Genomic DNA, 17,504 nt, shown 5'->3' with positions numbered 1-17,504 from the left:
TATCTGCCAGGACAGAAGGTAAGGGTGTTGTAACCTGTCGCCCCAGCAGCTCTCCAAGATAAGTGGAGTGAGCCTCATACCATACTTGAGCAAAAGGGAGAGGTTCCCTACTTGGTAGACCTTGGAACTCCTAGGAGCTTCCTGTTGTAGTGCTCAATACAAAACCCGTTCAGGATAACCTTGCTCGATGAACTGTGATTCGTATGTCAACATCGTCTGACTGCAAACTTCTTGATCTGTCTTGATTCTTTTAATGCATATAAACTTTGATTACGGTAAATTTCTTTTTTTTTAAATATATCTTTATTAACATTTAGCACAGTTATGACAAGACATTTATACATTGCCGGAGTCATACACTAAATGATGTCATATAATCGTAGACGCAGGCATAGATCGGCTGTTTACATTCGGCAGATTCGTATTAGTTTCATAACGAACCCTCCAAGCCCATCGACGTGGGCCCCATGGCATCAATCCCCCCTTCTATAGAGCCTATCTGCCCTGTCCGGTTCTTTAGTACATTCAAAAATATTTCTGCAACAAATTACCCCAACTCCCGCCCCCCCCGCCCCCAACCTATAACTTTAGCCCTCCCCAGCACCCCGTCTGGCATACTACTCTATAATATAGCATCTGGGTGTCTGCTAGTTGTACATTTCACTACGTCATCCAGCACTTTAATCATGTATGTTCTCCTCTGCCCCTCGGTTACCTCCCAGCTCACTACCCGACCGCACAATTCCAGTAGCCCCCTCCCATGGTTCCTCACCCCATCCATGACTATTAAGATCTTCTATCATCACCCTCCACGCCCTCAGATCATCTTCCAGCCTTTCATTGTGCCTGACCTGCTTCATGGGGATCACCTAACCGTCGCCCACTCCTACACAACTCGTATCCATTACACTTTTTGAGGTGGCTTGCTACTTGGCCAGAAGATAGCTATCCGGCGTTTTGCCAACACTAGTCCCAGCAGGATAAACTTCCTAGTAAGATTTTTATTTTTAGAGCGGGATAATACACCCAGCAGGACCACTTGAATCTCCCCTGGTATTATCCACTCCGTCGCTGCTCGCAACGCAGCCAAGACACCACCTCAATATATTTGGAGCTCCTGGCAGGACCAGACCATATGAATAAAAACCACTGATGCTTCTCCACATCTGGGCAGTGCCGAGTGTTCCGGGTAAATCCTGTGTAGCATCTTTGGTGTGAGGTGTGTCTGATGTTTATAATTAAATTGGATCAGTTTGAACCGTGCATTTGAGCTCACCTGTTTAACCCCCTCATGGATTTTGGTCCTGTCAGTTTCCGTTATAGTTTCCTCTACCAGTGTCTCCCATCTGTCCTGAATCGGCAACGCCCAGGCCGACTTGTCATCCCGAATGGCTCGATATAGGTGGGATATCAATGTGCGTCTTTTAGCCATCGCTATCAGGGTCTGTAGCACCCTGGACACGTGGGGTTCTTCGGGGAACATCAGCCATATCTCTCTAGCTACCTGGGCTATTTTGGTATATTGTAGGAACTGCCCTGGGCCCAACGTAAAGGCCTCAATCGCCTGTTTTTGCGTGATATATTGCTTATTAGTGTGTAGGTCACCCATGGTAAGGCATCCTCCTTCCCGCCATCCACGCACAGACATAGATGTGGAGATCTGGAGAAAGGGGCGAACAGCCCAGAGAGGCATACGGGCCCTTTTCAGCACTCTCCGGACGACAAACTCCCAAACCTCCGCCACATGGTGTATGATATATGGGCTTGTCGGCTGTATCTGTGCCCCCATCATTAGCAATTCAGGGAGTGTTTTATTTCTGTAGGTCCCCTCCAGCGGGGGCCTTCTCCCGGTTCCTCTCGTCATCTAACCAGTGTACCGCATGTTGCAGCTGAGAAGTTGCGCAATAAAATCCCAGACAAGGAACCTCTAGTCCTCCATTCTGCAGGGTTCTTTGAAGAGTGGCCAGGCTCACCCGCTTACGCTTAGGCCCCCACAGCAAGTCGGTCAGAAGTCTATCTAACGTGATAAAAAAGTGTTGCATTGCATAAAGTCATCTGGGCAGGACAACCATTTTTGAGAGAGCTATTCTTACCATAAGGGGCAGAGACAAATCTCGCCTAAAACGCACTGAGCTTCGTAGTCCTTCAATTACCAGTCCGATGTTGAATGCTAAATATTGTTAGTCTGTTTCCACCAATCTAACTCCTAGATATTTAGGCGCCGTTCTTACCCATGGGAGCCCCACCCTTGGTAGTTCTCACTCCGGAAGGAAGGCCAACCCTCCCAGTTGGACTCATTTTGACTTCCCTGCATTGATCTGCAAGTGTGATATTTGTCCAAACTTATCAAGGACATTCAGGAGCACCTGTAGTGCCTCCCTGGGGTTTCGGAGATATATCAAGGTGTCATTGGCATACATAGACACCACATGATTAGTCTCCCCTAGTTTGATCCCAAAGGTCTCCATCTCTCCTCGTAGGGTCACTAAGAACTTTTACATCAATATTTAACAAAGAGATAGGCCTATATGACCTATATGACACCGGCAGCTGAGTATCTTATCCGCCTTTAGGGATCATGACCACTAAAGCCTCATTCATAGAAGGCGGGAACGTATGATTCTGCAGCGCCACATTATATACCTCCAACAGGCGATCCACCATCAGGGGTGCAAACCTCTTATAAAACTCGTCCGGTAGGCCGTCACTGCCCGGGCTCTTCGCGGATTTCAAAGACTTTATACCTTCTAATATTTCTTCCCTTAAAATGGGTGCATCCAATGATTTACTAACCTCATTGTCTAACCAGGTAAGGACTTCCACTGTGTATTCCAAGTCCGGCTAAAGGGGGCCCCGCGTATACCCCCGCCATATGCTCAGCTAGGGTATCTAAAATCTTCTGCTGACTGTACACCAAGCTTCCATCGGCCGATCTCATCTGCACAATGGGGGATACAGGCCCCACATTTTTAATCAGTTTAGCAAGCAGCGCCCCGGATCGATCACCCTCCAAATGAAGTCGCTGTCAATATGCTGTGTAATTACATTTCTCGAGGTGAGACCGCTGCCAACAGCTTCTCCCGTAGCCCCCTCCATTCATTTAGTCGGTCTTGGTTCATGGGCAGTGTCTCTTCTACCTGAGCTAAGTTCCGTTCAAGAATCTTAATGTCCCTCTCAAGTTGCTGTCGAACCCCATATATCCTACTGAGGCAGAAATCTCTGATAACCACCTTCATAGCCTCCCATTCCACCCACCTTGAAGATGCAGAGACCCAATTTGTCACCAAATAATTCACTATCTCCTCCTTCAGCTTCCCAGCAAATGGCGGATTGGTAAGTGCCTCGGCCACTAATCGCCAAGTGGGGATAGTCGCTCTGGGTCTGTAGGTACTTAAAACTAACAGCATAGGGGAGTGGTCCGAAATGTATCTCGGTAGATATGCTATCTCCTGACTTTGGGCATCAAGGCGGACGACAGGAAAAATTGGTCCAACCTACTAAACGTATTAGTCGCAGGGGTATAACAGGAGAATGTCTTAATGTTTGGGTGTCAGACCCTCCGTGCATCCATTAACCCCAGTTCCCTCATAACATCCACTAGGGCTCCAGTCATACCGGGTTGAGTACCCATCCGGGGAGGCTCCCTATACCGTCTCGCACACAATTGACATCGCTGAAGAGCATTAATTCCCCGCCAGTTAAAGAGTCGCTGAAGTCATTACGTCACTAAAGAAGGTGTGCTTGTCTGTATTGGGAGCATATACATTAATTAGACATATTTCGTGTCCATCAAGTCTACCCTATAGGACTACGTAACGATCCTCTGGATCCAGAACGTGGTGTACATGTTGGAAGGGGGTCCCCGGAGCCATGCAAATAAGCACCCCCGGGCAAATCCTGAGAACGAAGTGGCATATAACGGACCCCACCATCTACAATGAAAATAAGGAAGCGCATCACCCCAGACATGTGTCTCCTGTAAACCTGCTATACCAACTCTATACCGTCTTAGGTATGAATGCACTCCCCCACGTTTTTCCAACATTGCCATCCCCTGTACGTTCCAGGTCAGAAACTTTGTCAGAAAGGGAGCCATAGGCTCATATAACTAAGGCCACAACTTTGTTTTTTCCCACCATGACTGTGATAGATTGAACGCAGAGCAAGACATCACAGCCCAGACATGAATACCATAAACCCCCTTGGGAACCAAAAGGAACACAGAAAGCAGTTTCAACATGTGCAACTCCCCCCTCCATCCGCGACTTGGCATTTAGTATAGTCCTTACAAATTACTAATATATGAAAAAAGAAGAACTACAATACATTGGAATCATTTTTGCAGTCACTTATCTGATTGTTCAATAAACATTACAGTAAATGTTATTTGAATGATGATGGGTGGAAACTTCAGAAAATTAAGGTTTTGTTTCCGGTCCGTGAAGATTATCCCCTTGTTTATAAACGTGTTGGTGTCAAATCATGTTGAGCATCCAGATATGTAAAGCTGTGTCTGCGAACTGAATCCTAGGATTCCGTTGGTTAATTCTGTGATTTGTTGTCCTAGAAGGTCTTTGGGGCCCTTCCGGTTTAGGAGGATGACATCAATGTATTTGTGGTAGATGGACAAATTCTCCTTCCAAGTTTTGGAAGCATAAACAAAATGATCCTCAAAATCTGGCCATAAAGTTATTAGCATAGTGTGCGTCACTGTGCCAAAAGGAACTGCTAACAGGTGTTACGGTATTCTGTTCTCATTTTCCCTTTTGTCTCTTCTCTTGCGATCTGGCTTAGTGTGATTTAATGATTCCCAAGAGGTCTTGTACAAGGTTATATTTCTTCTTTCAACGCTTCAGCTATTTATTTATTTATAAAGTTTTATATAGCGCAAACAAGATCCCGAAGGATATCAGAGCGCTTTGTATGTAAAGCCCAGTAATTGTAGTCCTTGTTAATCTGTAGCCTACTTCTGTTCATCAAAAACACTAACTAAAGTATTAGAAAATGGTCCCAAGTGGCACTCCAACTCAATCCTTTTCCTTGGAGTTTGGATTAAGGGCTGCTAATGGCCGCACTAGCTCGGACAGTTTGGGTGCAAACATTTTTATTAGGACTAACATTATAGGGAGCTACGTCCAACAAATAATAATCGAGTACTGAAGCGCCCCAGGTGGTTGTAGACGAAGGCAAGCTTGAACTAATTAAGCGTAATTTACTGACCTACATAGCAGAGATCCGAAGCTAAACTAATCATTTGAAAAGGCTGGAAGAGATTCCAGGTTGCCATACTTGCCTTTTTCAGCAAATGGCTGTATATTTTATTGAATCTACAATCCTTCTTAAACAAGGTCCAATGCCAGGATCTCAGTTTGCTTGGTTTAAACAGGAGTGTAGAAGCCTTAAACGTCAACTATCCCTTGTAATTGGAACTAAGAACTTGGTCCTGGTGAGAGAAGTGAGGAGGTCCTATAAGACCGCTCAGGTGAGAGCTAAGAGGGAGTGGGAGGACAATCGATGGTGGTTAATTGGGGAGGCCTGCACAAGCAAAGCCTCGCAAAAGTTCTGGCTTTTTTTTAACCAGGGAGGATGCCAATAGGCCACTACCACCGAATAATACTATTTCTATTGCAGCATGGTATGACCACTTTTCTCTTATATACTCAGGGCCCTGTATGCCAGTTCAAGTAACTCCCCTAGATTCTGTCTGTTACATCTAAGGATTTATTTTCTGAAAGCGAATTCTGGTCCAGATCGACTCAATTGCCAAGGCAAAACCCCCTGGACCCGTTGGTATTCCTTGCGATGTATTTTTATATGATAGAGAGAACTGGACAAGTTACATTCTGTCCTTAGCCAAAGCGAAAGTAGAGGGGGCCCGAACACCTAATTCTTGAAAGAGTGCAGAGGTGGTCCCTGTATATAAGAAAGGTGATAGATCTCCACCTTCCAATTACAGGACTATTAGTCTTATAGAATGTTTCCAAAAGGTGTTCACCCGTGCACTCCTTGGAAAGATACAGGACTTGATTAGCACACATAATATCTTGATTCCTTTACAAGCTGGATTTAGACAAAAAATGAGCACCATCAACCGTTTTTTTCTTTTCACCTGGAAGACCGTGGACATCGGTCGGGGAAGCCTTTATGGAGCCTTTATTGACCTAAACACCACTTTTGATCTTGTCCCAAGAAACAAGCTATGGCAATTCTTAAAAGACATGGGTCTTCCCCTGGAGATTTTATCGCTTGTTATTCGCCTCCATGAGGCAAACTTTTCCGGGGTTTGCTGGGGTCGCCAAGGCCAGCTGACTGATTTAATAAATCTCAATAGGGGAGTATGTCAGGGCTGTGTACTGGCATTCCCTTTTTGTGAATGCCGTTGTCCAGTTTCTCTCTAATGTCCCAGCAGTTGCCCCCACTTTGGGGGAGTGGGGGTTAAAAGTTGTGACCTTTCATGTTTTTAAACTGTTCTGTTCATATGAACAATATTTAGATATTATCAAATCTCCTCAAGACATGAAACTTTATATACAATTCAGATTTGGTTCCCTTCCCTTGAACACTTTCACAGGTTCCTGGCATCAGCCTTCCACTATTTCCCAGATTGTCCCCAGCTGCGCCTCTGCAGCAGAGTCGATTGCTCATTTATTTTTATCTTGTCCAGTGTACTCCCGCCCAAGAGCAAAATGGCTCAAACCAATCTGCAAGCAATTTAGTATAGGCAGCATTTATGGCGAAGCTCTTCGGATCCTCAGGTCAGGCCCTAGTCCGGCGATTGCTTGCTCAGTAGCAAAGTTTTTGGGTCATATGTGGGCAATTACTAGTAAATTGCTGAAGAGTGAGATACTTTCATTTTGTTTCACATGTTTTAGCAGTTTGTACATGTTTTAATCTAACAGTTTACTTATATTTTACTGATAATGTCTAAAGGGCCTTGGTTGTAGTGCGCGCCATGTTGTTCACTTTGGAATAGACCAAGGTTTTTGCTATTTTGGTCCTGTATTGTGCACTAAGTGTTTATTCTATTTATCTAATGGAATTTAGATTATGGTTCGACGGATATTTTTACTAGGCTACTAATCTATATTTCCAGTTATTTTGTAATCTGTTAGTATGAGTTGTATTATTATTATTATTGGAGATTTATTAAGCGCCTGGTTACGCCACTGGCGTGTCCCCGCGCTATGGCAAGTGGAGTAACTGTCCCCCCTCCTCCCAACCAAGCTACCTACTGAAACAGATAAGTTTTAAGTTTTTTCCTAAACTGGGTTTCGGAAGATTCAAGCCGAAGTTCCAGCGGCAGATTATTCCAACATTTGGGGGCAAGGTATCTGAAGGATCTGCCTCCCATGCGAGCTTTAGAAATTCTAGGTACTTTTAGCAGCCCGGTCTGTGAGGACCGAAGGCTGCGTGTAGGCTCATAGTAAGCTATTAGGCTTTGAAGCGGGAGAGGTGCCTTGCCATTCAGAATACGGTGGCAGGTGGCAAGGGCCTTAAACTGCACTCTCCTCTCAATAGGGAGCCAATGGAGCGCTCGCAGGGCAGGCTTGGCAGATGCTCTCCTAGGGAGTCTGAGGACCAGCCGTGCTGCCGCGTTTTGGAGAACCTGCAGACGACCAATGACCCTGCCGATGGCCCCCAGATAAAGTAGATTCCCGTAATCAAGTCGGGAGGTGACCAGGGCATGCACCAGCGTCTGACGCGCTAAAATAGGAAGCAGATCTAAAACTTTCCTAAGGGTTCTCAGAACACTGAAACATACCCCCGCCACCCGACCGACATGTGGGCCAAAGGTGAGGTCCCTATCGAGCCACACGCCCAAGTTCCTAGCCTCACGGCAGGGTGCGGGAGCTTCCCCCAAACAAGGTGGCCACCACGCCGACGACCACGCCGACGGTACACCCCCCACCACGAGCACCTCGGTCTTGCTCCCGTTCAACTTTAAACAGTTGGCAGACATCCAGGCAGCGAGATCATTCATGCAGTTCCTGAAAATGTCTGCCGCAAGACCGGGCGCGCGCGAAAGGGAGATGACCAATTGCGTGTCATCGGCGTAGGACACCAAGCGGAGGCCATAGCCCTCCACAATGGCCGCTAGGGGGGAGACATAAATGTTGAATAGGGTTGGGCTCAGGGACGAACCCTGAGGGACGCCCTGGCCCAGCTCAATCTCCCTAGAGTAACACTCACCCAGTCTGACCTGGAAGCATCTCTCAGAGAGGAAGGACTTAATCCACCCAAGCGCAGCTCCTGTCACCCCACCTCCATTCAGACACTGTAGCAAGGTGGAATGTGCTACAGTGTCGAATGCTGCGCTTAAGTCTAAGAGGATCAGTGCCATCGTCTGGCCCTCGTCAACTCCCTGTCTGAGTGCCTCCACCGCCACGAGGAGAGCAGACTCCGTCGAGTGACGAGGACGGAAGCCAAATTGCGAGTCGTGGAGTAGCGAAGCCATCTCCACGAACTGCATAAGTTGTATGTTGGCTATTTTTTCCGCCACCTTCGCCATGTAGGGGAGAAGGGAAATGGGACGGAGATTCTCCAATTTATTGCACTTGCACTTTTATGGTTTTATGACCGAAATAAAGTTTTATGATGCTGATGATGTATTAAACATGCTTCATTTGGGAGTTCTTTTTCCCCCAGTTCCTGCCTCTCCTCTATCAGTGTGGTCACAGTTGTTCCACTAAAGTATATTAGTGCCATGTTTAACCTGATCCTCATTGTTCTGCTCCATTCCTTTAGCTTGGAGCCATGCCAACAGTTAGTATTTTTTGTTGTTGTGTCTGCCAACAATGGCACGCGTTGATGGGCAGCAAGCCTACGTGTCGCAGCCATTTTGTGTCTGGTTGAAGGCGATCCAGCTCTGCGCTGCCTGTCTCTTCCAGCGGATCCTGGGTTTCAAGTCTGAGGGGTTGGTGTCTTGCTCTTTCTCGGCTCTTGGTCCCATTCAGCATGTTCAGGAATACATTTCCCATGGCCTCTTCTTTCACTATGCAGTGGAGCATTTCACATTAGCAACGGTTGTCCTGTGCCAACCTGCACTACGGATGAGAAGATAGATCTCCACTTTCCTGCAGGGAGAGATGGTGTGCAGCATCCATGTTCCTTACATGTCTTCCCACTTCTCCACAGGCCCGTACTGTCTCATACACACCTTGAGAGCAGAGTGGCTGTGATGTCCCGGACACCACGACAGATCTGTCCAAATCATCTGCAGTTTTGCAGGTCTGGCAGCTTCATGCACTTCATTATGGGATATATTTTCTAAAATATTGAAACACGGCCGCAGGATTTCCTAGCGTTTCTTGGGCTTGGGAGTGAACGTCCTGGATTTACCTTCTGCCCAGCACTGTTTCCTTCATGCTACCCACTACCCAGACGTCAGTAGTATGTGGCCAGCTTTTTAGGGCTCGCCTGCTGTGCGCATGCGCATAGCTGGCAAGCTCTATAGGGGCTTAAATAAGCTTTACCTAGACTGGCGATTGACTGGCGATTTGATGCTGTGCCCGTGGCTTTTAGGTCAATGCGCAAGCGCATTGACCTAAAATGCGCGTGCACATCATCAAATCGCCAGTCCATCGCCAGTAGCACTCCTCCCCTGCTGCTTCACACCCTCATGCCGCTCTCCCCGCTCCGCCCCCTCCCCTGCCCGCCGTGTCGCATTTCTCATCCCCCCTCCCCACAGCAATGCCCTCAGCCGGCCGTACTTTCACTTTGACGGCCGCTGGCCGTCTCTCGTGTTTCTCCTTGTTTCGCTCTGTCCAATCAATCTCGCGCACTCTCTCACATTCACTAATTCTCACTCGTTTGCACTCTTGCTCATTCATATTCTGACTCACTCATACTTTCTCACTCACACGAATTCTTACTCATTCTCAATCACAGATAAACTCACTGTCATTTGTTCAGTCTCACTCACACTCCCCAGACTTGTTACTCATTCATTCTCCGACACCCACCTTCCTCACTTGTTTTTCATTTTGCTGCCGCTTTTAATTTCATTCCGCGGCCGTTTTTGATTTCATTTTGCTGCCACTTTTAATTTCATTTTGCGCCCGCTTTAGATTTCATTTCGCGGCCGCTTTTTTTTCACTAACCGAGTTTACGAGTCTTTGTGTCATGGTGAAAAGTGCCAATTTCTTGACACGCTCAGGCACTGCATGTGTTTTAAAAAAAAACTGCTTTCCGAGATGCTACTTTGTTTTCAATGGACAAACCTGCAATGTACGTCGCAGATAATACATGCATAGTACTGGCCTTCATGAAGGGTTTCCTTTAATATAAGACCCATTCCAGGCTTGCCAGTCTGGTGCGCGCATACGTTTGTACTCAAGTGTTTTGAGGGTAGAGCATTGCAAAAGACAATAGTTCGGCATTTGGCAGCCGAGACGGTTTAGCTTTGCCAGTGATTGTCTTGCAGTAGTCCTAGGATTCTTCTACATATCCATCTTTTCCTTCCCTGCCTCCGCTTTGCTATGCTCTATTTACACAACCCCCCCTAAACACCTGAATGCACCCTATTTTCGTTACCTTCAGCGTCTGCCAGCAGCGCGTTTAACGTGTAGCATACTATTGGCATAGTTGCAGTCAAGCCCTTTCCATCCCCGCCATCTCTTTGCTATACCCGATTGCAAAATCCCCCCCCCCCTTTCTGAACACCCGAAAGCAGGCTATTTTATTATTATTACCTACAGTGTCTGCCGACGCCTCGGGCAAACTGTGGCGTAATATTGGTACTAGGCACTCTCAGGTAACACTACCCCTCCATCGCCCAACTGCACCTAAACCCCGTTGTTCAGTCATGCAGGATCTGTGCGAGGCGTCCGCAGAGCAATGCCACGTTAATGGTTGTTGCACGTGCTTCAAAAGCGGCATATTTTTAATGTCATTAATAGTTTACCTGCTAATAACCAATGCCTACAAACCACCTCAATCTTCTGTTTGTAGAGCTTACTGCTTCTGATCTTTTTTATCACAGTCAAATAAAAAGCTAAAGGCAGGAACACTGAGCCTCAAACTTCAAACAAAAGTGCTCAATTAGCACACAGCACAAAAGCTGCCTGCAACATGTTCCACAAAAATAGCACAACCACATGTATTTTTTTTACACAAAGGGCTTACACATTGCATAAACAACACATTTAGCACTTTTAAGGGAGGGCTCAGTGAGCACTTTTGTGCAAATTGTTACATGTTAAGTCTGTGCAGAGGGCGCACCGCTCACTTTTATATTACGTGCTCAGCCAGCATCCTGCACAGAGTTCGCAGCCATTGTGGTGTATGGAGGCCGTAGTTACACTTTACAAGTGAAGCATACTTTAAACCTTTTAGCAAAACCCCACATCTAAGAGTAATGCTATAAACCACTTTTATTTTAGGCAAAAACAAACCAGCAAAATGTTGCCTACTATTTGCGTAGTTGTATTTAATTAGCTGGTAAAAGCCTGTTATTTTTCTGCTTTTTAGCATCTACTGTGAAGGGTTACTTTATCTCCATGGGAGAATCTCTACGTGTACAGCTGGCGCCTGGCACGTGGTTAGTTTAATTACGCCGGATTAGGTGCTAAAAAGCAAGTTATATATTGCTTTTTAGAATCTGCTGTGAGTTGTTAGTTGACCTCCATGGGGGATATGTGCATGTTTCTAAATGGCGCCTGGCGCTACGTTTATGAGCTTCGTGTTTGTTGTTAAACATTTAAGCCTTATGCTTTGTAGTACAAGAACTGTTAATAATAGAATCGGTGGCTATGTGACTAGCGCCATGTGCGCTTCAGTAACAAGCAGATAAGAAATTTGACCGTATTTTAACAGTATGCTGTTGTAATACGGCTACTTTTCTTTATAGCGTACTGTTTAGTTTTATTTACATTTCATATATATGTCATTATATACAATAGCTTTTGCTGTTGTTCTGTTCTTTTGGGAGTTATGCATTATACAAGAACAATACTAAGACTTAATCTAAAGCACACCTATTGCGCGACCAGTTACTGATAGTTTAAGAAATCATCAGCACAATCTTAGGCTGAAAAACGATCCAGCACACAGCCAGGTTCAAAACAGAGCCAATCCCCAGCCAGTCACAAAAGTATAATGCTCCTATTAAAACTTATACATGCTAGACGCAAGCAAAAAATACTCTTACCCGAAACAATAACAAACAGTTAATAGCCATGTTAGAAACCACCTTATTTTTTAGGGAAAGAACAAACTTGTAAAGCGTTGCCCAGCACAATTTCATTGTGCTGCAGTATAAACTTTAAACGGGTGCCTGTACAAGCACATAACATAGGGAGGGGTGGACTTTAGTTACAGCACTAGGAGTACAGGGTTGGAGCTTAAACTTTCATAGTGTTAGTGCCACTGCTGTAAGTTCTCACTTTTTAACAGCATACTCTTTCATTTGCCAATCACTAAGCCAGCGCTCCTCCATTCCTTTAGATCTGCAGCAACCCAACAACTGTCTTAGTCTCCTCCCCCCCCTCTCACCGTCATATTCCTTTGTAAACTGTATTCTACTCCCAACAAACCATGTCCTCACAGACAGCAAATACTCGGTTTTTGCCATCTAGAAATCTGAACCGCACACAAGCAACCCATCCAATAGGGCCATACCTATTACTAACTTCCTACGCTAGCATAGCAAAGGTAGTCTAACCTAGCACCACCCCTCCATTGACTAACTACACCTAAGGTAGTCTAACCTAGCACCACCCCTCCATTGACTAACTACACCTAAACTCAGTCCTTTACAGTCTTGTTAGGATCTGTGCGGGGCGTTTGCAGAGGAATGCCACACTGCTACTTGTTGTACATACATCAAAAGCAGCATCTCCAATGCGTCATACATTACCTACCTGCTAATAAGCAATGCCTACAGACCACCTCGAGTGAGCATTAACTGCAAAACAAAATGCTCAATTAGCACCTTGCACAAAAGTTACCTGCAACATGTTGCATAGAAATAGCACAACCATATGTTGCTTTTTTTTACAAAGGGCTTACACATTGCGCAAAAAACACATCTAGCAGTATTAGCAAAGGCCTTAGCTAGCACTTTTGTGCGAATTGTTGCATGTCAAGTCTGTACAAAAGGCATACTATTCACCTTTACAGTATATGCTGAAGTCAGCACTGTGCATGGAGTTCGCACCTATTGCGGTCACTGAGCCTCAAACTGCAAACAAAAATACTCAATTAGCACACAGTGCAAAAGGTGCCTGCAAATTATTGCACCAAAATAGCACAACCACATGTAGCTTTTTTATACAAAGGGCTTACAGATTACATAAACAACACATCTATCTATCGCCGTCACTCTATCTACCTATCTTTCGCCCTCACTCTTTATCTATCTATCGCTCTCACTCTATCTATCTATCTATCGCCCTCACTCTATCTATCGCCCTCACTCTATCTATCTATCGCCCTCACTCTATCTATTGCCCTCACTCTATCTATCGCCCTCACTCTATCGCCCTCACTCTATCTATCGCCCTCACTCTATCTATCGCCCTCACTCTATCTATCGCCCTCACTCTATCTATCTATTGCCCTCACTTTATCTATCGTCCACACTCTATCTATCGCCCACAATCTTTATCTATCGCCCTCACTCTATCTACCTATCGCCCTCACTCTATCTATCCATCTATCGCCCTCACTCTATCTATGTATCGCCCTCACTCTATCTATGTATCGTCCTCTCTATCTATGTATCGCCCTCTCTATCTATGTATCGCCCTCACTCTATCTATGTATCGCCCTCACTCTATCTATCTATTGCCCTCACTCTATCTATCTATCGCCCTCACTCTTTATCTATCGCCCTCCCTCTATCTATCGCCCTCACTCTACCTATCCATCTATCGCCCTCATTCTATCTATCTATCGCCCTCATTCTATCTATCTATCGACCTCACTCTATCGCCCTCACTCTATCTATCTATTGCCCTCACTCTATCTATCTATCGCCCTCACTCTTTATCTATCGCCCTCCCTCTATCTATCGCCCTCACTCTATCTATCGCCCTCACTCTACCTATCCATCTATCGCCCTCACTCTACCTATCCATCTATCGCCCTCATTCTATCTATCTATCGCCCTCATTCTATCTATCTATCGCCCTCACTCTATCTATCTATTGCCCTCACTCTATCTATCTATCGCCCTCACTCTATCTATCGCCCTCCCTCTATCTATCGCCCTCACTCTACCTATCCATCTATCGCCCTCATTCTATCTATCTATCGCCCTCACTCTATCGCCCTCACTCTATCTATCGCCCTCACTCTATCTATCGCCCTCACTCTATCGCCCTCACTCTATCTATCTATCGCCCTCACTCTATCTATCGCCCTCACTCTATCTATCGCCCTCACTCTTTATCTATCTATCGCCCTCCCTCTATCTATCTATCGCCCTCACTCTATCTATCGCCCTCACTTTATCTATCCATCTATCGCCCTCATTCTATCTATCTATCGCCCTCACTCTATCGGCCTCACTCTATCTATCGCCCTCTATCTATCTATTGCCCTCACTCTATCTATCTATTGCCTTCACTCTATCTATCTATCGCCCTCACTCTATCTATCGCCCTCACTCTATCTATCGCCCTCACTCTATCTATCGCCCTCACTCTATCTATCGCCCACACTCTATCTATCGCCCACACTCTATCTATCGCCCACACTCTATCTATCGCCCACACTCTATCTATCGCCCACACTCTATCTGTCTATCTATTGCACTCACTGTATCTATCGCCATCACTCTATCTATCGCCCTCACACTATCTATCGTCCTCCCTCCCTCTAACTATCTAACGCCCTCACTCTATCTATCACACTCTCTCTATCTATCACACTCTCTTTATCTATCTAACGCCCTCACTCTATCACCCTCCCTCAATCTATCTATTGCACTCACTCTATCTATCTATTGCACTCACTCTATCTATCGCATCACCACAGCATCACTCAGCACCACCACAGCATCACTCGGGGCACCACAACATCACTATGCGCTACCACAGCATCACTGAACGCCACAGCATTACTCGTCGCCACCACAACATCACTCAGCGCCACCACTGCATCAATCTGTGCAACCATTCAAAAACAACTGGTTCAAATATGTTCTCTCAATGTTTCAAGCTTTATTACAAATGTCACAAAAAGATGTTAATATTTCACTTCTGTTCTTGGATTTTCGTCACAATAAAATACACTGAACATAATCTTCACAAAAGGTATTTACAAAAGTTTAAGCTATTGCCATTATAAATTACAATAACTTTTATTTAAGTATTAATTATTTAAAAAAATTAAAAGCCATTGTTATTTGTAATATCAATACATCTAAGTCAAGTAAATACAACACATATTGCATTACAAATGCTATAGGTGTAACATTTGCAAAAGTTAAAACTATTGGCATTGTAAATGACAAAGCTATTAATTTAGCTATTTTCAAAACCAACACATAAATAAAAAAAGTGTCCTTTACAATACCAATAGCTCAAACTTTCCTAATGCGAGACCTATTGCATTTCCAATGCTTGTTATTTCCTGTCCAGGACATCACAGCGACGGGAGCCACGTTTTCCCCCCACAGTGTTTGCAGATAAGTAAGTGAGGACGTCCTTTGAGTATAAATGCGCAGGACAGCTGGGCGCTGTGATCCCAGGACGGTGCCCAGCCTGAGGTCAGCTGTGCTTCCTTGATGCCTAGCGGGGGTGTCCTCCTACTGCTCACAGTGCTGTCCTGGACTCTGATTAAAGCGACCATGTGTCTCCTCTCCTAGGGAATGCAGTGTGCACTGTGAAGTGTGACGAGGCTGTGAAGGTGTTATCTGTGCGAGGCACTAACTTTGAGGCTGCACCTGTGAGCGGCGGCAGTGCCACGTCAGAAGAAGGTGAGTGCACATTCCCGATGCTTTCTGTACCTTCCCATATTACATCTTGGTATTACTAATGGTGTGGCTTTCCGTTCCTTGTTTGTAATTAGAAGTGTCCTGCTGATTAACACGTATCTTCCGACTTCTGTAAAATATCCCATCAGTGTTTCTAGAATTCAGTCAGAGTCAGGACTGAGCAGTACTAGATCTGCTCTGCACCCACAGGTGTGGACACTAGGTGTCACCATCCGGGAGCCTTCGGGCTTTCATGAAGTTAGGCGACTGTATTTAAAAACTGTGATGTCGAACATGCCAGTGAGTCCTGGGCTCATCTGCATGGAAGTTAATAGCCCCCGGGTGCTGTTTGAATTGTAAAATACACCAATCGGGGGGTCAGTGGGCGCCTCAAACCTTTGGGCCCCGGCGCTACTTCTCATGCTTCACCAATGGAAACTACACCCCTGTAAATAAACCCAAAAAGAGTTAAACAGTTTACCCGCCGTCATTCATAATCCTATAGTAAATTGTTTATTTTTCAGAATCCGTAACATTCACCGGTGCAAGTTTCCTAATTAAAAAATTATCTTAAATTAGCTGCCTTTTGATATTACAGAGTAGCCTTGCACAGTGTTGACAAAAGACCATCGTCTCTGGCTACATTGTAAGAAACATTTCAGCTTTCTTTACTAACAGTGATATTATCGGCCCTGAACAGATGCACACATTTAGCTGTTGAATACTTGTTTTTATTTTGGTAATGACCTCTTGGATTGATGTAGTTCATACCAATGGAGGCTATACATTCACATTAAACCCTCTATCCCTACGAGAGGCAGGAGATTGGTTGTTGGTACCCAGTATTTTTTTAACATGTTTTTATTGGGGTTTTACAAACCTTTTCATCAAACAACGACATAAAACACGTGTTGGTTTCAGTAACCGTAGTGATGCAGTAATGTACTAGGTATATCAGTCTCGTAACAAAAAGGAGTAGAATTGATCCAACCTAGTACAGACGCACTGCCATATAGATAGAAAAATAGGAAAGTAAACTGGGGATGGGTTACTATAACGTACACCGCCAGTACCTGAAGGCGTTCGGTCCCTCGTTATGTGCATATGTATATCCGTCCTCATGACGGGATAGCAGGTCACGCCAACAAAGCACCTGTAATGCAGGCTTAAGGTAGAATCAGGAGAAGGAGCAAGCTAGTGTGGTGGTTGAAGGGAAGGGTGTGATGAGTATGTCCTGTAGTGGGGAATGATTGGGGGAAGTGCCCGGCAAGAAGTCTGTGGGAGAGGACAGATCCGGGGCCCCCGCGGGGAGGCGCAGGCCCCGGTGGAGGGCCAGCAGCTGGACTGGTGCACTGAAATAAGGGGTGTGCGGTCCACATCTGAAAATCTCGACCAGGGCCTCCCACTAATGTAAAATCTTGAATTTCCGAAGACCCCACAGCTCCTCATACTGCAGGGCGGTACCCATTGCTTGTCACCCACACCTCCTCTGACTGAGCCCGGGGGGCGGGGGGGGGGGGGGGTGCTGCAGGCGGCTCGTGACTTCCAGGTGCACGTGTTTCCTCATTAAGCTAGGGGGAGCGCC

General features: G+C 45.6%; 1 protein-coding gene across 1 annotated transcript in view; it reads left to right on the top strand.

Moving 5' to 3' along the window:
* Positions 1 to 17,504, top strand: part of ETFA (electron transfer flavoprotein subunit alpha) — a 415,153-nt gene that overhangs the window by 179,527 nt on the left and 218,122 nt on the right. The window contains exon 6 of the mRNA XM_086959425.1: positions 15,812 to 15,922. Coding sequence (XP_086815551.1) covers positions 15,812 to 15,922 — 111 coding nt within the window. The remainder of the gene's footprint in view (positions 1 to 15,811; positions 15,923 to 17,504) is intronic.

This window comes from Lissotriton vulgaris, chromosome 2_2 (assembly GCF_964263255.1).
Source record: "Lissotriton vulgaris chromosome 2_2, aLisVul1.2, whole genome shotgun sequence".
NCBI lineage: Eukaryota > Metazoa > Chordata > Amphibia > Caudata > Salamandridae > Lissotriton > Lissotriton vulgaris.
The sequence above is the reverse complement of the archived record's forward strand: the minus strand, read 5'-3'. Positions and strand labels throughout refer to the sequence as shown.